The 22,155-nt window shown below is 37.0% G+C and overlaps 1 protein-coding gene across 1 annotated transcript in view; it reads left to right on the top strand.

Annotated features, from left to right (window-relative positions):
- The window catches only part of LOC133756589 (ubiquitin-conjugating enzyme E2 E2-like), a 126,784-nt gene that overhangs the window by 45,303 nt on the left and 59,326 nt on the right, over positions 1-22,155 (top strand). The window contains exon 2 of the mRNA XM_062187229.1: positions 16,050-16,237. Coding sequence (XP_062043213.1) covers positions 16,050-16,237 — 188 coding nt within the window. The remainder of the gene's footprint in view (positions 1-16,049; positions 16,238-22,155) is intronic.

The following is a 22,155-nucleotide window of genomic DNA, read 5'->3' on the forward strand; positions in this document are numbered from 1 at the left end:
ATCAGGGGAATCTACCAGCATTCCTGGTGAAAAACCGTCTCTCCTGGGGGCTACCACACATTAACAGAATTCTCTGAGACTGAAGTATAGAATCATTATGTCCATTTGTTAAATTACAATGAAAATATACTTCACAGAAGCTGCCTTCAGGGCAGATCCACAAAGGAAGAAAAATCCTAATCAGAAAGTTGTTTCTGAACTTCTCATCCAAATAAGGGAAGTTATATAAACTTAAGGCAGTAGACTAATGCAGTCCAAATTATCCATCTCAGGATGGTGCTGCCTACAGAAACCAGAATATTTAAATTTCATTCTCTCTCTCTACTTTGTAATTTAGGCCTTAAGATTTTATTCTCTACTTCAGGCAAATTCCAAGTAAATTGGGATACTTCTGTTTGACCTTAAAATTCAACATAAAAGTAGATGTATAATATGTCAATAGTAAGTTCTGTTCTTGTAGAATTGCATCTGTGATGTCACCAAGATAGCAGAATAGGAACTTACTTGTTAGTATCCTCGCACAACAAGAATTCCATAGCTTTCTCAAAATAAATCTCTTTGTGGAAGTCCAAGACCAGGAAAGGTCATTTTTAGAGTACAAACAAGCACTTTCCTGAGGGCACACAAGACCATAGCTTTGCAAAGTCTATAGGTTTTTCCAATCGATGTTCTCTATTTTTACCTACAATAAATGTGGTGACAACCTGCTGGGGCCAACATTCCTGGTGTAAATGAGATTTCTTTTCTCAATTCTACTGATAGGATCTTCACCTATCCTCCTCACTGATAATACATAGAAGGCAGTTGTGTAGCCAACAATGAAAAAATTCTAGGCATTTAGTGATAACACTAAATGTTATAAAAGTTAAATCTCATAGTTTGAAAAGATACAGATGGAAGAAGTGTTCTGTGCTTATTTATTCTGCACAACAGAATCTTAAATGGACAAAGTTAATATGAAACTCAAAAAAGGAAACAGAGGATATTGAAAAAGCACTGGAATAACTAATTACTGAAAACTTAACAAAATTGAGCAACAGATGTAAACCTACATATTCAAGAAGCTGAGCAAAAAAAAAAAAAAACAGGATAAACTCAAATAAATCATTTATAAAAACACATCAAAATTAAACTGCTGAAAATTAAGGACAAAAAAAAATTTAAATAACCAGAGGAAAACAATACCTTACCTGTATAATCATGAATCATTTAGACTGGGAGACATTCTGAAAATATGTACTGTTAGTTAGTCAACAAATTATAATGGAGTCTTAGAATTTTAGATTACTTTTGGTAGGTGATGATCTTTGCCTATGAGTCTTCAATAACATAGTAGTATTTTCTTTTTTACAATTTTGCAAAGACAATTTTTAAAAATATTTTATTTATTTATTTGAGAGGTAGAGTTACAGACATAGAGGGAGAGACAGAGAGAAAGGTCTTCCACCCAGTGGTTCACTCCCCAAATGGCTGCAATGGCCGGAGCTGAGCCAATCCAAAGCCAGGAGCCAGAAGCTTCTTCCAGGTCTCCCATGCGGGTGCAGGGAAAAAAGCAATTCACTTGGGCCATCTTCTACAGCTTCCCCAGGCCACAGCAGAGAACTGGATCAGAAGAGGAGCAGTGGGACACAAACCAGTGCCCAATGGGATGCCAGCACCGCAGGCAGAGACTTTGCCTACTACACTACAGCGCTATTCTCCAGACATAATTTTAATCCATAATCACAGGCTAAATTCACCCCTTGACCATAATATTCAATAAGTAAATGTAGGAAGACCACTGTTCCACAGGAGTACAATCAAGGGCTAAAACAATAATCATATCAGAAGATGTCCATTTTGTTACTATTCGTTTTTTCTCTTAACTGCCACATATTAGAGGAAACATATGATATACATCTTTTTGAGACTGGAATATTTCACTAAGTAAAATGATTTCCAGTTGCATTCATTCTGTTGCAAAAGACAGGATTTCATTCCTTTTTTTACCATTGAGTAGTACTCCATAGTATCCAGTCATCAATTGATGGATATCTATGTTGCTTCCAGATCTTAGCTATTGTGAATTGAGCTTCAATAAGCAAGGGGGTGCAGATAATTCTTCCATATACTGATTTCATTTCATTTGGGTAAATTCACAAGAGTGGAATGGCTTTGGGTAAATCCCCAGGAGTCGGATGGCTGAGTCATATGGTAGATCTATTTTCAGTTTTCTGAGGCATATCCATACTGGTGTCACAGGCACCAGCTTTACCTGCTACTCTAGTCTGCTGGCCGCCGAATCTTTTTTCTACCAAGGGCAATTTAAATATTGATAACATCATTTGAAGGACATGCAAAATTATCAGCTTAAAAATTAGCCTGCTTTAGTAGATTTGTTGAATTTTAAGGCCTGCCTGTGGTTGCCTTGGCAGAGCCAGATCAAATGATTTTGCAGGTTTTGTGTGGCTTGCAGGCCAATCATTTCTGACCCTTGATGGAGCCTGACAAGTCTATAATCAAAAAGCCAGCAGACTCAGTGTCTTCTGAGGGTCTGTTCCTATGAACAATGCATCCTTGCTGTAGTCACACATCAGCAGGTAAGGGCCAAGAGAGCTAACAAATGCCCTCAAGTTTTTATGTTTTTAATGATAATGCACATTTTATTATATTAAAATCAGGTAGTGGTCTGACAATAACAAGGCTGCTTATGGATTACTATTATATCAGACTTTACTGAGAAGATGTTAACTCCTTAGAATTGTTTTTTCCCAGAAAAATTTTAATGGAAACCAATTTCTTCTCAGACTTGATAGTTGTTGCTTCAAAAGGTAGCTTTTACACAGATATTAAATTAAAAAAAAATTAGGACCCAATGACTTATTTTTATTTCTGAATGCATCCACATTTCAGCATTTAGGGGTCTTGAATGTAAAGTGGAAAATGCAGCATGCAGGGAACCAAACCTTCTCACACTGGGATTGGCCCTGCACACCAGTTCTTTCTCAATCACTTCAGACTTCAGACCACCGTAAGAGGCCATAGCACCAATACCAAAGTGTATGGATCAAAGGTTTTTTTGGACAGGCAGAGTTAGACACTGCCTGATCCAAAGCCAGGAGCCAGGTGTTTCCTCCTGGTCTCCCATGCGGGTGCAGGGCCCAAGCACTTGGGCCATCCTCCACTGCACTCCTGGGCCACAGCAGAGAGCTGGAATGGAAGAGGGGCAACCTGGACAGAACCGGCACCCCGACTGGGACTAGAACCCAGGGTGCTGGTGCCACAGGCGGAGGATTAGCCTAGTGAGCCATGACGCCAGCCCAAGGATCGGATGTTCTTTTTGTTCCAGTTGTCTGAATCCAAACTGGACCCAACAGACGGCAAGAACGACCTGGTGAGAGCCCTGTTTAAAACATCATCAATGTTGAAAAGCAAAAGCAATTACAGGAAAAGAGAACAATTCAGAGGAATCATGTGTGCTTAAGTGTCTCCATGTGGCCTTTCTCCAACTTTCATTAGCAAGGACTTGGAGACCTGGCAGATATGAATGACCCTGCTGCCATTCTTCTCACCCTATCAAAACCTGAGCTGAAAGAACACATCTGCAGATGATGAGGGCTGAAGGCGGCAGGACTGAAGACCTAGTACCCATTGACCATGTTGATGGACAGTAAGTGAGTGGGGTTCCTAAACTCAACAAGGGAGGCCAGAGACTTTGCAGTCTTTCCTGTTGGCAAGGAAGTGTCATGGAAGAATTTGGTTGTGATGGTGCACAAAGGGACTTGAGAGGGAAAGAAAAAGCAACATCCCACTCTGAAAACATGAGGGATAAAGATACAACGTGAGACCAGGATAAGCACCTGGCTCCTGCCTTCGGTTCAGCGTGGTGCGCCGGCTACCGCGCACCGGCCGCGGCGGCCATTGGAGGGTGAAGCAATGGCAAAGGAAGACCTTTCTCTCTGTCTCTCTCTCTCACTGTCCACTCTGTCTGTCAAAAAAATAAATGAATTAATTAATTAAATAAATTTTAAAAAAGATACAATGAAAGTCCTGACCTCCTCACTGAAGGTCAATTTCCGAAGGGGAGCAGAGGGGTTACAATCCATGCTTCAGACTAGAGTGGGAGGGTACAGGATGATGGCTTGGAGAGGGAATTATTTAAGACTCCAAAAATGAAACTGGAGCGCAAAACACCCACACACTCAACAGTGGACCCATAGGCTGCCACCTGAAAACTTCCTGTACTCCAAGGAGCCACCCCAAGCTGTAGGGGTGATGTAGAATAGGGAGGTGGATGCAAGAGGTGGGGCAGGCAAGAAGGTAGAGACCTCAGGCCAGGTTCACTGTGTGATGTGTCTTTTCATAGCTGAGTTAGCTGTGTCGCACCAGTGATGACGGGAATCCACTTAAATGTGCTTTCTTGATGTCAGAAGTTCAACTGCACGGACACTTGTTGCACTTGACAGGATGATCTGTTATAATACAATTTATATAATTCAAATCGGAAAAAATTAGTATCATTTACAGTATCAATATAAGTAGTATTTGAATGGGACCTTCCTTTCCAGTACTTTGAGGCCCATAAGACGTATCTAGAAAATTTACAACTATGGAATATGAAGAGTTTAAATTGAATTGGTGGTGGGGGAGGCTTGTGGCTTTCCTTTTTGATTAATTGCTGTATCATCCTTCAGCTGGCTGGGAGAACTTCATATTTTCTTTACACATCATTAGCCACCAGCTCTTGCAGGATGGCTTTGATACTATATGAGGTTTTCTGCCATTTTGCTACTTCTGATATGGCTCTTGGGTCCACCTCTCCATTATAACTATTAATTGTATTTATATTAATTTTTTACATATCATACAAGGGGGTGCTTCTGGGTATTTAGGTCCACATTTGATTTTAAGGCTGTATGTTTGGTTTTTATAAAATAAAATAAATAATTCTTGCAGTCCTAATTATCATCTCTGTACATCTTGTAAATGTAGTGTCTACATCTTGACATCATGTAGACTGTAGCTAACTGTGCCATCTCCTACTCCTTTCTGGCCTTCTTTACATTCTTTCAGCAGTTGGAAATCGTGATGGACTTTCACTTCTGAGCCTGTGGGGGCTGCCACCTTGCATTGCTAGAGCTCAAAGGCTGGTCAGGTTTCTTTTTAAAGGGAAATAATCTAATGCATGAGAGTATAAACTAATCAATCCCCTCCTTAAGGCTCCAACTCTTCAAAATACTACCTTGAGAGTGAGATTTAACCCACTGTGCCACAGGCAATCTGTTTTTGAATTTTTTTAAAAGAAGACATTGATTATATTGGACCATCTTTTTTCTTTTTTTCTTCTCTTGTTGCATACCATTTACGTTATTGCAGTGTTAAGTCTTAGTCCTTATGTCTTTGGGCAGAAGAGTATATCAGTTATTTTAAAGGAATTTTTCCCTGTCTTTGAAGCTCCACCCATAAATGTGTTGCTGCCACAAAAGGAAATGCATGGGTTTGCAATACCTTAATACTTGAAAACTACAATTGACAAGATATATTATGTAATGGTTTTTATTTCTGGATAAAATTAGAAGTGAAATAAAAGGATGAAAATAGTGATAGTGCTTATAAACACTGTGAACCCTTTTGTGTTTGAGGAATTCAAAATGCAAATGTTTACTAGATTTTTCTCCTGAAATCTTTTCTTCTTTTCTGTCTTCATGCACTTACTCTTATTATTGATGTTGTAAAACAACAAGGTTAAAGTGCCATTATATCTGTGTTCATTATGAATCCCATAGCTTTTCTAGTTAGGAAAAAAATAGTCTCAAAAAATACTTACTGTCATTTTTTGGTTAATATTTTACCCACCAATGGTATTTTAGATATTTTTATCATTTTAATAAGGTGTCTATAAATATTTAAAACATTACATATTGTATTTGAACTAGCTAGTGAAGAATTTAAAAAACTAGCTTATTGAGGCTATAGATGTTCCATTAGTTAAATTTCAATATTTGTAATAAAGGAATTTTCAGAGATAGGTTGAAACCCAAAACTATCCATTAAACCAGCTCCTATGATGTGGAAAGGAGCCCTAGAAGCAGTGGAGGACATGTGAGGGCATTACTTGCCATGGTTGTGGTTGTGGTGTGCTTGTACTTAAACACAGGTAGTAACACACTGATATTTTTGTTGCCCAATAATCTGGAGTAGTGTTCTGCATTTATCTGTACTAAAATAACTTTAAATTAATGGAATCTATAAAGAAGAAACTTTATGATTATACTATATTTGGGAGCCTTTGTAAAGCTAGGTAAAGTTTTTATTTTACAAAGTATTTGGATTTTAAAATTTACTATTATAAGAAGATATGGCATTATTCCATGTGCTTAAATGGTAACTTGCTTATTGAGTTTCAGAAGAAAAAAATATGAAATGAGTAATTGTCACTGTGTTAGCCGTAATGTTGAATTGAAAAGTTGTAGCATAAAGCTTAAATCTGTGTTTCTCAAATGTGAACCATAGTAGTCTAATGCTGCTTTGTATATACTATAAGTGCTACAAATAGTCTCAGCACTGAACATGTATTGATACCTCTCAAATGAATGCAAGGTCTGATGTAGGTATTTTGATACGCCTCAGAAAGTATCTGAGTGTCTGTGAATTTGTTACTCTGTTTGACAATGAAGATACTTCCTGTTCTTTTGTTGTTGTTCTTCTGTACTTTCATGGTTAAATGTGAATTTTTACATTTTCACCACTGTTAATTTAAGTACAATTTGTTCAATGGTTAAAATGGAATTGTCGGTGAGGAAACTTAAAAAGAGCCTCATTCCTGTAATTGCTTAAGTAAAAACTACATTTTTTGTTCTGTGTTCATACACATTTAATGATCTCTATTTTTGTTTAAATATAAGTGGTGATGTTTAAAAAGAATAGATGATAAAGATTTTAAGTCAAAAAAATTACCAGGAAAAAGGAAATCTCTGTATACTGACACTAAAAAGAATTTTGTAAACCTGTTTAACAGCCTCAGAATATTCAAGTAAAAACTGGCAGAACTTTAATAAAGAGACCAATTTACTGTCAAACAGAAGTGTTAGTTTTCCACAAATGAAGAAACATTCAGCAAGGAATAAAAAGGAACTCAAGGCATTCTCAGATGAAGGAGAAATATAGGAATTTATCACAAGCACTGATACTCAAGAACGGTGAAAGGAAATGTTACAAATATAAATGAACAATCAAAGAAATGTCAGAAAAAAACAAAAAATATAGAAAAAATACAGAAGAGTTTAGAAATGTATTCTAGAGCCTTTAAAGTTATTTTTGACAGTTAAAGCAAAAATTATAGCAGTGTCTAATGTAGTTTTCAGCATGCAAGTATTACAAGTATTACATGCAAGTTAGATTCAGTGACCATATTTTCATTTTTAGCATATAGAAATGCTATTAGTTTTTGCATCTTGATATACTGGCTTTATGAGATTTTGACTAGATTCTTTGAAATTTTCTATGTAAATAATAATTTCATCTGCAAATAGGAGAACTTTAATTTCTTCCTTTTGACCTAAATGCATTTTACTTCTTTATTTTTCCTGTTTGAAATGACTAGTGTTGACAGAGAAAGAATACAATTTAATAGTATGAGAAATGAAAAAGAAAATAAGTTTCATAGCATTCTTTTATTATTCAGGTAATGAGAGCAGTAGAAAAGACCCCCTCAGAAAATATGTGCTTTTCAGCAGAGCAGGGGGTACGTAGATGTTCACTAAGAGGGAAAGAGCATTTCACAGAAAACCAACACACAACATCTTAGGCCAATGACAGGTATTGCAAGGTAGTTAAATGTGCATGTGTGTAGGCTGAAAGAAGGTGTATTGTAACAAGTGGTAAAGCTAGAAAATTTAGGTGTATACTGACAAATTTGTCATAATGCAGTGAAATGTACACTTAAAATGAGTGCATTTTATCAAGAGTAAATGATTCAACAAAGTAAATATTTAAGATATAAATTAATGTAATTTACATTCCAGACTAGGAAGGATGTTAACAGAATATTATTGGAATTAGAATAAAAGAAAAAGCCACATAATCATCAAATTAAGTGCTGACAAAATCAAAACCAATATTATTTTTAAAATATCTATAGCAATCAAGTAATAGAAGCCTACATTAAAAACAAGCAAAAAACAATGACCAAATCTTTTCAATAAATGTTGAAATGATGAAAATTTCACTCCTGAGATTGAGTGTGAGATAATGTCTATTGTCACCATTTCTTTCCAATACTGTACTGGAAATCTTAGCTGGTGCAGTAAATTTAGATAAAGAATTAACATGATAGAGGCCTTTGTTAAGGCCTAGTGGGTAAAGTCACCACCTCCAGGACTAACATCCCATACAGGCTCTGGTTCATGTCCTGGCTGTGTTCCACTTCCCGTCCAGCTCCCTAATAGCCTGGAAAAAGCAGCATAAGATGGCCCAAGTGTTTGGGCCCCTGCCACCTTCGTAGGACACCAGATAAAGTTCCTGCTTCTTGGCTTCATTGCAGCCATCTGGGTAGTGAATGGATGGAAGATCTCTCTCTCTCTCTGTCTCTCTCTCTCTCTCTTTGTCTCTCCCTTTCTCTATGTAACTCTTTCTAAATAAATGTTTTTAAAAGAAATAATGTGATAAAGACTGAAAAAAACAATTATGGCTCTTATGTGACATTATTGCTTATATTAAAACTTCTACCGGGGCCAGCACTGGGGCATAGCAGGTAAAGCTGCTGCCTGCAGTGCTGGCATCCCATATGGGCACTGGTTTGGGACCCGGTTGCTTCACTTCCAATCCAGCTCTCTACTATGGCCTGGGAAAGCAGTAAAAGATGGGCCAAGTCCTTGGGTCCCTGGCTTTGATCAGTGCAGCTTCGGCTGTTGCAGCCAATTGGGGAGTGAACCAGTGGATGGAAGACATCTCTCTCTCTCTCTCTCTCTCTCTCTCTGCTTCTCTCTCTGTGTAACTCTGACTTTCAAGTAAAATAAATAAATCTTTAAAAAAAACTTCTACCAAGAATACTGTACCCAGCAAAGCTTTTATATAGATATGAAGAAAAGATAAAGATATTTTCAGACAAATAAAAGTTATCACCAGATCTGTATGACAAGTGCTAAAGGGAATTCTCTAATCTGAGAGAAAGAGATACTAACAAAACAATCAACTGAGTGGAGACATAACCTACAGAATGGGAGAAAATATTTGCAAGTTATACATCTAATTAGAGGTTAATAACTAGAATATATAAAGAACTCAAGTCAATACTGAAAATATCCCATTAAAAAAATAAACAGTAGATGTAAACAGACATTTCTCAAAGGAAGACATACAAATGGCTAACAGGTACATGGAAAGATGCTCAGCATCATGGATCATCAGGGAAATGCACCTTAAAATTACAATGAGTTATCTTCTCTTGCTGGTGAGATTGGCTATCACACACACACACACACACATACACAAAACAATAAAAAAAAAAAAAACAAGTTAACAGGCCTGCTAAGATGTGGAAAAAAGGGAACACTTGCTCACTGTTGGTGATAATATCAATTATTACAGACATTATGGAAAATAGTACGTAGGCACTTCAAAAAATTAAAAATAGAACAATCATGTGATCCAACAATACCAATGCTGGGTTTATACAAATGAAATCAGTATGCCCGGGAAACATATACACTCCCATGTTTATTGCAGCACTATTAACCTCACCTAAGAAATGGAAACTACCTAAGCTTATGTGACTTGATAAACAGGGAAAGTATGGCATATATACATAATGGAATAGTATTCAGACTTTAAAAAGAATGAAATCCAGTCATTTGTAACAAGACAGGTGAAACTGGAGGTCATTATACTAAGGGAAATCAGCCAGATACATAAAGACAAATAATGTACAATCTCATTTACATGTATAATCTAATAAATTGACCTCATAGAAGTTGAAAGCCATGGGGTCAGTGCTGTGGCATAGTGGGTAAAGCTGTCACCTGCAGTGCCAGCATTCCATATGGGCTCCGGTTCACATCCTGGTTGCTCCACTTCCGATCCAGCTCTGCTATGGCCTGGGATAGCAGTGGAAGATGGCCCAAGTCCTTGGGCCCCTGCATCTGCGTGGCAGACTCAGAGGAAACTCCAGGCTTCTGGCTTTGGATCAGCACAGCTCCGGCCGTTGCGGCCAGTGTGGAGTGAACTAGTGGATGGAAGACCTCTCTCTCCTCTCTCTGTTTTATAACTCTGACTTTCAAATAAATAAATAAAATAAATCTTTTTTAAAAAAGAAGTTGAAACTCAAATAGTGGTAACCAGATGCTGAGGAAAGTAGAGGGCTGAAGGGGAGGGGGAAAGGATGGACAATGGGTACTAAGCTATGGTTGGATAACACAAATAGTTTCTGGGGTTCTATTGCACAGTACATTGACTTCAAATAACAATAACATATTTTAAAGCCTAAAAAGAGAGGTTTTGTATATTTTCATGCCAAAGACATGATGTTGGAGGAGATAAATGTTTATTCTGATTTTAACATTACACAACATTTACATGATGGAAACATCATATGACACCCCCAAAAATCTGTATAGCTTAATTCAAAAAGAATGGAGAAATATTATAAAATATAAAATCAAAAAGTAAATTCATGCAAATATGGTCACTTGGCTTACAGCAAGGAATGCCAATGCCTTGCAGTTAAAAAAGATAATTTTTTTTCAGTGAGTAATACTGGACCAGTTGGGTAGGCATATGGCAAAACAATTGTTATCCAATGTTTCCTAACACTATACTCCCAAATCATTTACAAATGCATTATAAACCATAAAATATAAAGGAGTAAAGTTTTTAGACATTAGTATAAGATGTCTTCATGACCATTATTTGACAAATATTTGACAAAGACTCACAGTAAGCACTAACTTCTTGAAATCAAGAAGTTCTAGGCTCCTGTAGATGGTCTAGTGGTTAAACATTGAGTGAGATGCCCACATTCCATGTTGGAGCACCTTGGGTTGATATTGGGTTGCAGCTCTTGACTCCAGTTACCTACGGATGCATAACACGGGAGGTAGTGATGATGGTTCAAGTAATTGGGCTCCTGTCACCCATATGGAAGACCTGCATTGAGTTCTTAGTTCCTGGCTTTGGCCTGGCCTAACATTGGCTGTTTCAGGCATTTACGGACCAGCAAATGGAATCTTTCTCCCTCTCTGTCTCTCCTGACTGCCTCTCAAATAAATGAGTGCATAATTTTTAAAAAGGAAAGAAATTCTGCTTGTGCCATTTAACAGAAGTGTCACTAAAAGATATTATCAGTTGAATGAAAAGGTAATTCACAGAATGATACTTCCTATTCTTACACTTAAAAATTCAGCATATAAACAAACTCCTAAAATTCAGTTAAATATAACAATAGCTATATATTTTTAACTTTTCATTTTTATATTTTAATTTTTATTAATTTATATATTATTTTTTACTTTTTATATTTATATAACAGCTAAATATAAAAATAAAAATAATATACAAAATAATATGCAAATAATAAAAATAAATAAAATTAAATTAAAAATAATATACAAAATAATATACAAAAATATGTAATAGATACATATAAAAGTACTAAAATTCATCAGTAATTAGAAAGATACTTAATCAAAACCACTGTCTTTTACCAGTACACAAACTTCAATTCAGTCAAAAACTTTATAAAATATAAATTGATGCTAACAATTTGGAAAATGCTTGTGAAGCAGAACTTAAATTCTAGAATTCAACAATTCCACATCTATGTATATGCTCAACAAAAGTAAGTATATAGGTGCTACCACAACAACAAAAAATACACAGGGCTGGCATTGTGGTATAGTGGATAAAGGTGCTGCCTGCGATGCTGGTGTCCCATATGGGCACCAGTTCATGTCCTGGCTACTCCACTTCCAATCCAGCTCCCTGTAGGGACCTGGGAAAAGCAGCAGAAGATGGCCTGGGTGCTTGGGCCACTGCTACTCATGTGGGAGAACTGGAAGAGGCGCTTGTCTCCTGGCTTCAGTCCAACCCAGTATCTGCCATTGCATCCATCTGGGGAGTGAACCAAAGGATGAAAAATCTCTCTATCTCTCCCTCCACCCCTTCTCTGTAACACTTTCAAATAAATAACTAAATCTTTAAACACACACAGAGAGATAAATTATAAGAGAATCACTCATTCTAGACCATCAGTAATTGCTTCTACATGAACCCCGACCCTATCTTCAATATTCCCTTATTTCTAGGTGAATACATGTTATTGCTCAAACTGGGGCAAGTTAGAGTGAGAGAAGGCACAATAAGTAATTATGCCGAGAAAATAAGTGTCAACCAAGTGTTTTGGTCACCTCTTTATAACTCATAGAGTTTTAACACTGTCATGTAAAGACAATTTTGTTAAATTATATTTGCGTATTTCTTTCCAAAGGTATCAGCAAAGGGTTGATCATAAGATTTTTATTATGAATTATAGTATTTATATCAACTATATCTATACTAACTAGTTTTGCTAGTTTTAAAATGATTCCAAATAGCATTTGTTCGCAGAATCTATACTTCTTTTTTTTTTCACTCGGAAATGCAAAGTGACCAAATGGGCACCATCTCATAATCATTGGTGACTTATTCTAGAACCAACACAGATTGCTACCAGTTGGAACTCATTGACCAGAAATAGTTACATGCTTTCACCCAAAACTGACACAGCTGCTCACCCACATGCCTCTGACTTCCTTTTTGATTTCTTGTATATTGAAATGTTGTGGGAAAGCATCATTTTTAAAAAATAATTTAATTTAAATTAGTCTGATTGTAGTGAGAATACGTAACATGCAATCTACTCTTGTAACAATTTTTCAAGTGTACCACACATTATTATTGACAACAGGTACAATGTGGTACAGCAGATACCTAGAATTACTCATCTTGCTTGGGCAAAACTTGAAATTGTGTGCTTTATTTAAATTTATTAATATGTAGAAATTGTGGGTTATATGTTCTTTATGTAAGTTAAATCTATAATAAACTTACATACATACATGTGCGCATCAGGGACTGGAGTGTCCTAAGCACAAAATTTAAGGCGGCAGTGACACTCAGGATCATGTAAGCAGCTCCCACAAGTGTCTGTCCTGATGTGCTTACAGTCCCCCCCCCCCACCCCACTATGGAGGATCAGCTATTAAATATTTACCAGCATACATCTACTTTCAAATAAATACTACTATCATTTGTGACATAGAGACTATGCCATGAAAGTGTCAGTAAAAGTCTCTTGGCTTGTAAGTGTGCATCCCCTCTTCTGTTTTTTATTCAAGTCTATCTGAGATATGAGATGTTTAATAATTGTAAACTTGAGACTGGACATCTGTATAAGTGGAAGGGTGCAGAATGTCACTTCAAATAAGATGACAAAAAGAACTTTGAATAAAGTGAAAGATCTGAGAAAACCTGGCAGGTTCTGAAATAAATTCTCCAGAGAGAAGGAATAGAAATCAGACAGAATGTATCAGGAAAAAGATATGTGATATTAGATAAGGCAAGACTGTGAAGCCAGGTCAAAAATAGAATAGGACTTCAGGGAGGAAAAGTAGAAATCCTCCTCTTCGTCCATTGGGAGAACAGAATGAATCCCTCAGAAACTGAGGGAAAAGATCAGGAGAAAGATCCTATTGACCAAAATGCTACTTCTCATTGATGGAAGATAAAAATGTAGTTTTGTGTGTCTACTCTGTTTGCAGCTAAGAAATCATGCTCTTCCATCCACAGCTTTAGCTGAGGGAGGATGTCCAGAGTCAGTGTCTGAATGTAACTTTAGCCTGTAGTGCTAACTGGGGTCTGAGCACCTGCTGGGCTCTGAGAAGGAAAACCACATTGCCTCACTCCCCTGCCCCACCCACACAGAGCACTGAACTTGGCTGTGAAATGCTACACAACAAATCTGTGCACACTGATACCAGAAGTGATCAGAGTCAGAGCCAGGGCAAATTATGGGGCAGGGTGCATCCTCAAACTGTGAGTATAAGGACATTAGCCCCAGAGCTGCTCTCACTCAATATGAGACTGGATGGGGTTCCCTTAGCTTCTATGGGCTCACACAAGCAACAGCCTGTGAAAAATCTGCTCCCAGGAGCAGGCATTTGGGGGCAGCAGGTTAAGCCACTGTCTGCAATGCCACCATTCGATATGGATGCCAGTTCAAGCCCTGGCTGCTCCACTTCAGATCCATATATCTTTGCTAATGTGCCTGGAAAGGCAGGGGAGGAAGGCCCAAATCCTCGGGCCCCAGCACCCACTTGGAAGATCGGAATGAAGCTCTAGGATCTTGGTTTTGGCCTGCCCCAGCCCCAGTCATTGTGGCCATCTGGGAGTGATCCAGCAGATGGAGGATCTCTCTCTCTCTCTATCTCTCTCTGTCTCTCTTTTCCTGTCTCTCTCCTTCCCTCCCTCTCTCTCTGTGTAACTCTTTCCTTCAAATAAATAATAATATATTTTTAAAATCTGCTCCCACACTGGGAGATATGGGTAATGACCTCACTATACCATGCAATACCAGGAATGTAACAATGAGTTCTAATTTCAAATATACTGGAAATCTCCTGGTGGAACTAGGGAAGAACTTACCTGCATTCAACCTCTCTAAACCTATAACTGCCCAAGGAAAATCTCCTGTACACAATATAGTCACCCTATGGGACTAGAGCAGGGTTCAGTTCACATTCCCCAGTCCCTGGACTAGAGCTGTTGGTGTTATGAGCTACATCACTAGCTGCATTCTCCTAGCAAGGCCTGAGGAAGTTACATCACACAGTCCTAGAATCACAACGATTGCCACTGGGACAAGAAGACAGTCCCAGTCCCCTCTGTCCCCCTTAATACCAGCAACAAGACCCTGGCTATCACAATCCCCAGTGTAACTAATCCCAAACTCTCTGCGGACTGAAGATGTATACCATTCTTCTCAAAGTCACACTTCTAGCTCCATGAACTGCAACAGACTAGACCACTGTGTTACTTGTAGACACCACTGACATTGATTAAAGCAAAATAAATCACTCGAAGGCTACACATCTGGGCTCACCTAGAACCAAAGCCAAAGAAACAAATCAAGTAAAATCCTACATTTTTTTCTGAACTATAAATTCTTTTCCAAAAAAACCTCTCCCATAAAGAAAAAGGGGCTATTATACCAAATGCAGAGACATCAATGTAGGGACACAGGAAACATGAAAAAGCAAGACAGCATGACACCTGCAAAAGCTGAACTGAAGGAAGTCTATGAAATACTAGAAGTAGGTTAAAAATAATGATTGTAAGGAAACTCAAAGCAATGCAACAGAACACAAATAGAAAAAAGTAATGAGGAAATCAATGAATGACATGAATGAAAATATTACTAAGGAAATAGAAATCATTAAGAAAAATGAAATAGAAATTTTGGAGTTAAAATCTTCAATCAGTAAAATAGAAAATACAATTGAGAGCTTCAACAGTAGAATAGACCAAGTAGAGGAAAGCATTTCTGACTTTGAAAAGACTTTTGAAATAATCCAATATGACGAAAATAGACATAAGAATTAAAACGAATGAAGAAGGGGTTGGTGCTGTTGCATAGCAGGTAAAGCCCTGCTTGCAGTGCCGGCATCCCATATGGGCGCTTGTTTGAGACCCGGCTGCTCCACTTCCAATCCATCTCTCTGCTATGGTCTGGGAAAGCAGTAGAAGATGGCCCAAGTCCTTGGTCCCCTGTACCCATGTGGGAGACCCAGGAGAAGCTGCTGACTCCTGGCTTCGGATTGGCGCAGCTCCAGCCATTGCAGCCAATTGGGGAGTGAACCAGCGGATGGAAGACCTCTCTCTCTCTCTCTCTCTCTCTCTCTGCCTCTCCTTCTCTGTTTGTGTAACTCTGACTTTTAAGTAAATAAATAAATCTTAAAAAAAAAAGAATGAAGAAGATCTATGTGAAATTTGGGATATCATTAAGTGACAAAATAATCATCTTACGGGTATTCCTGAAGGAGAACAGAAGGATAAAGGCATTGAGAACCTGTTAAATGAACTAATGGCTGAAAAATTTCCAGGTCTTGAAAGAGATATGAACATCCAGAAACAGGAAGCTCAAAAGACCCCAAGGAGAATCAACCAAAATTGTCCAAGGCATATTGTCAAATTGTCAAAAGTTAAGTACAAGGGGGAGAATTCTAAAGTAAGAGAATTATCAAGGTCCATATTTAGGAAAACCAATAAGGCTAACATCAGATTACCCAGCAGAAATCCTATGGGCCTGAAGAGAATGGGATGATATATTCAATGTTTTAAAATAATATTATATCCAGGCCGGCACCACAACTCACTAGGCTAATCCTCCGCCTGCAACGCCAGCACCAGGATTCTAGTCCCAGCTGGAGCGCCGGTTTTATCCTGGCTGCTCCTCATCCAGTCCAGCTCTCTGCTGTGGCCCAGGAAGGCAGTGGAGGATGGCCCAAATGCTTGGGCCCTGCACCCGCATGGGAGACCAGAAGGAAGCACCTGGCTCCAGGCTTCAGATCAGCACAGCGTGCCAGCCATAGCAGCCATTTGGAGGGTGAACCAACGGAAGGAAGACCTTTCTCTCTGTCTCTCTCTCTCACACTGTCTAACTCTGCCTGTCTAAATAATAATAATAATAATATATCCAGTGAAGCTATTATTTGGAAGTGAAGGAGAAATAAAGTATTTTCCAGATAAGCAAAAGCTGAGAGAATTTACCACCACCAGACCAGCCTTACAAGAATTTCTGAAGGCAGTGCTGTATTAGAAGTAAACACCATGAAAATATATAACAGTACCAAATTCACTAAAAGAGTAGGTAAAATCAGTATCCAATTGACAAAATGACAAATGTTAGTTCTTATCTATCAATACTAACTCTAAAAGTAAATGGATTAAATTCAAGAGCCAAAAGACTTAGATTGGTTGAATGGATAAAAAACAAGACCTCACTATATGCTGCCAACAAGAAACTCACTTCACAGATAAAGATACATGTAGACTAAAAGTAACAAACTAGAATGGAAACCAAAAATGAGCAGGAGTAGTTACCCTTGTATCAGATAAAACAAACTTTAAGTCAAAAACTGTAAAAGGAAACAAGGCCTTATATTTTAATAAAAGGTTTATTTCAGCAAGAAGATGTAACAATCATAAATATATGTGTATCTAACACAAAATCACATACATGTACCCAACACAAAATCACACACACACACACACATAATATTTTTAAACTGAAAAGGAGACAAGACTTCAATACAATAATAGTAGTTGATTTCAACACTACACTCTTAACAATGGACACATCATCCAGACAGAAAATCAATGAAGGTACATCAGAATTGAAACATGCTATTGAGCATATGGACCTAACAGACATTTACAGGACATTGCATTGAACAGCTACAGAATACACAATCTTCTAATCAGCAATGAAACATTTTCCAGAACACATATTGGGCCACAAACCAGGTGTCAGCAAATAAAAAGATTGAAATCATATAATGTATCTTCTCAGACTCATAAATACTTGGAAAATAAATAACATGCCACTGAATGATCAATGGGTCATTGAAGAAATTAAAAAAGGAAATCAAAAGCTTTTTTAAAATAAATGAAAATACAACATATCAAAACCTGTGGGGAACAATGAAAGCAGTATTTAGAAGGAAGATTTTTTTTTTTTTTTTTAATTTCCTCAAACCCAGGATGACATTCTCAGTTTGGGGGCAGCAGCAGAAAGAGGTGAAAAAAATCCTATTGTGGCTTTTCCTCTTAGAAGGAAGATTATAGCGATAAGTGCTTACATTTAAAAAAGAGAAATGTAGCAAATAAATGATCTAATTATGCATCTCAACGACATAGAAAAATAAGAATAAACTTAGCCCCAAATCAGAAAGAGGAGGCAAGAAATAATAAGAATCAGAGCAGAAACAAATGAAATTAAACTAAAAAAACTCAACAAAATAAAAAGCTGATTTTTAGAAGATAAACAAAATAGATGAATGTTTAGCCAGACCAACAAAAATAAATAACTCAACTAAAATAAGATGAAAAATATTACCAATTCCATTGAAATATAAATTATCATAAGAAACTGGAAATTCCAAAAAAAGGATAAATTCTTGGATACATATAACAATATTAAATCACAAAATATAGATCATTTAAACAGACTTATAATAAGAAATGAAACTAAATATCTTCCAAAAAGTGAAAGTGCAAGACCTGATGGCTTTACTACTGAATTCTACAAAACATTCAAAGAGGAAGTAAATCCTATATTTTCAAACTATCCCAAAATATTGAACAGGCTGGAACTCCACAAAACTTTTTATGAGGACAGCATCACTCATACCAAAACGAAAGACACAACACAAAAAGAAAACTATAGACCTATATCCTTGATTCAAATACATGCAAAGAGTCTTAACAAAATACTAGAAAACTGACTCCAAAACCACATCAAAAAGATCATACATTAGAATTAAGTGGGATTTATCCAAGAGATCCAAGGAGGGTTCAACATTTGCAAATCAATGAACACCATAAATTACATCAACAGAATGAAAAACCAAAAAGCATATTGTCATCTCAATAGATGTGGAGAGACAATGTGATAAGATTCAACACCCCTTTGTAATAAAAATGCTCTGCAAATTAGGTGTAGAAGATACATACCTCAAATCTGTGAAGGCTGTATATCACAAATCAACAGTCACTATCACACTGAATGGGGCAAAGTTGAAAGCACTTCCCCTCAGTTCTGGAACAAGACAAGGATGTACACTCTCACGACTCTGATTCAACATAGTACTGAAAGTATTAGCAAGAGCAATTAGGGAGAAGAAAGAAATAAAAGGCATTAAAATTGGAAAAAAGGAATTAAAAATATCTGTTTTTGCAATAATACGATGCTATACATGGAAAACCCTAAATAGCTATTAGAACTGATGGATAAATTCAATAAACTTTCATGTTACAAAAATAACATACAAAATACGGTGGATTTTTAAAATGCTAAACATGAATTCACTGAAAGATCTAAATAGCTATTAGAACTGATGGATAAATTCAATAAAATTTCATGTTACAAAATTAACATACAAAATATGGTGGATTTTTAAAATGCTAAACATGAATTCACTGAAAGAGAAATCAGGGGAAAATGTCATTCACAAAAGCCACAAATATACCAAATATTAAGTAATAAATCTAACTAAATAAGTGAAATATCTCTACAATGAAAATTATAACATTGATGGAAGAAATCAGCAGGAGCACACACATACACACAAACTGAAAGATAGTCCTAGCTCATAAATTGGAAGAATCAATATTTTTAAACTTTTATTTAATAAATATAAATTTCCAAAGTACAGCTCATGGATTACAATGGTTTCCCCCCTCCATAACCTCCCTCCCACTTGCAACCCTCCCCTCTCCTGGTCCCTTTCCCCTTCCATTCACATCAAGATTCATTTTCAATTCTCTTTATATACAGAAGATCAGTTTAGTATATATTAAGTAAAGATTTCAACAGTTTGCACTCACACAGAAACACAAAGTGAAACATACTGTTTGACTACTAGTTATAGCATTAAATCACAATGTACAGCACATTAAGGACAGAGATGCTACATGAGTAAAAAGTGCACAGTGACTCAGTTGTCACCGATCAGGGAGAACATATAATATTTGTCCCTTTGGGACTGGCTTATTTCATTCAGCATGATGTCTTCCAGATTCCTCTATTTTGTTGCAAATGATTGGATTTCATTGTTTTTTTACTGCTGTATTCTATAGAGTACATATCCCATAATTTCTTTATCTAGTCTACTGTTGATGGGCATTTAGGTTGATTCCAGGTCTTAGCTATTGTGAATTGAGCTGCAATAAACATTAATGTGCAGACAGCTTTTTTGTTTGCCAATTTAATTTCCTTTGGGTACACTCCAAGGAATTGGATGGTTGGGTTGTATGGTAGGGTTATATTCAGGTTTCTGAGGAATCTCCAGACTGACTTCTATAGTGGCTTAACCAGTTTGCATTTCCACCAACAGTGGGTTAGTGTCCCTTTTTCCCCACATCCTCGCCAGCATCTGTTTTTGGTAGATCTGTATGTGAGCCTTTCTAAGGGGGGTGAGGTGAAACCTCATTGTGGTTTTGATTTGTGTTTCCCTGATTCCTAGTGATCTTGAACATTTTTTCATGTGCCTGTTGGCCATTTGGATTTCCTCTTTTGAAAAATGTCTTTTGAGGCCCTTGGCCCATCTCTTGAGTGGGTTGTGTGTTTTGTTGTTGTGGAGTTTCTTGATCTCTTTGTAGATTCTGGTTATTAACCCTTTATCTGTTGCATAGTTTGCAAATATCTTTTCCCATTCTGTCAGTTGCCTATTCACTCTCCTGACTGTTTCTTTTGAAGTACAGAAACTTCTCAATTTGATGCAATCCCAAATTTTAATTTTGGCTTTGACTGCCTGTGCCTCCGGGATCTTTTCCAAGAAGTCTTTGCCGGTGCCAATATCTTGCAGGGTTTCTCCAATGTTCTCTCATAATTTGATGGTGTCGGGTTGTAGATTTAAGTCTTTATTCCATGTTGAGTGGATTTTTGTGTAAGGTGTAAGGTAGGGGTCTTGCTTCATGATTCTACACGTGGAAATCGAGTTTTCCCAGCACCATTTATTGAATAGACTGTCCTTGCTCCAGGAATTGATTTTAGATCCTTGATCAAATATAAGTTGGCTGTAGATGTTTGGGTTGATTTCTGGTGTTTCTATTCTGTTCCATTGGTCTATCCATCTGTTTCTGTATCAGTACCATGCTGTTTTGATTACAACTGCCCTGTAGAATGTCCTGAAATCTGGTATTTTGATGCCTCCAGCTTTGTTTTTTTTTGTACAAGATTGCTTTAACTATTCGAGTTCTCTTGCTTCTCCATAAGAATTTCAGCATCAATCCTAAAATTCATATCAAATCACAAAAGACCCAGAGTGAAAAAAAATCTGAAGCTAGCATAATATCTGACTTAAAAGCATACTACTAAGCAATAGTAATTAAAACAGTGTGATACTGGGTTAAAAACCAACACATAGATCATTGGAACTGAATAGAAATACATACATACAACCAACTGATTTTTGACAAGTGTCCAGAACATACATTGTTAAGGATATTTTTTCAATAAATGGTGCTGGTAAAACTGGATGTTCATATATGCAGAAGAATGAAGTTAAATCCATACCTTCCACTATACATAAAAATCAGCTCAATATGGATCAAAGACCTAAATTTAAGACCTGAAACCATGAAGTTGCCCAAAGAAAATGAAGGGCAAACACTCTAAAACATTGGTACATGTGATGACATCTTAATAAGACCCCCCCAAAGAAATTCCAACTAAAGTAAAATTAAACAAGTGGATTTATTGAAACTCAGAACTTCTCCACGCTAAAGGAAATTATCAATAGAGTGAAGAAAAAATACAACAGAATGGGAAAAATGGTTTCAAGCTACAGTCTTAAGAAGGATTAATATCCAAATTATATCAGTGACTCAAAAAAATCAACAAAAATAAACAATCAATCCAGTTAAGAAATGAGCATAGGTTCTCAATAGACAGTTCTCAACAGAAGAAATCCAAATGACCAACAAATAAATGAAAAAAAATATGCTCAACATCCGTAGCCATCAAGGAAATGCAAATCAGAATCACATAGCACTCTGGCCTTAGAATCAGCCCTTAAGGCATTCGGATCCGGCTGAAAAGCCCATGAGAGTACTTCAGGCATGGAAAGCCAAAACACTATGGCAAAAAAAAAAAAAAAAAAAAAAAACAAACAAACCCTAAATGCTAAATGAAAGATCTCTGTGAGTGAGATCCCAGTGGAAAGAACGGGTCATGAAAGAAGGAGGTACCTTTCTTTGAAGGGAGGAGAGAACTTCCACTTTGACTATGGCCTTGTCTAAATAAGATCAGAGTTGGTGAACTCAGAAGACTTCCATAGCCTTGGCAACTCATGACAAGAGCCTCGGATGATTACTGATGTCTTGAATAAGAGTGTCAATTGTTAAATCAACAACAGGAGTCAC

This window comes from Lepus europaeus, chromosome 3 (genome assembly GCF_033115175.1).
Source record: "Lepus europaeus isolate LE1 chromosome 3, mLepTim1.pri, whole genome shotgun sequence".
Taxonomy (NCBI): Eukaryota; Metazoa; Chordata; class Mammalia; order Lagomorpha; family Leporidae; genus Lepus; species Lepus europaeus.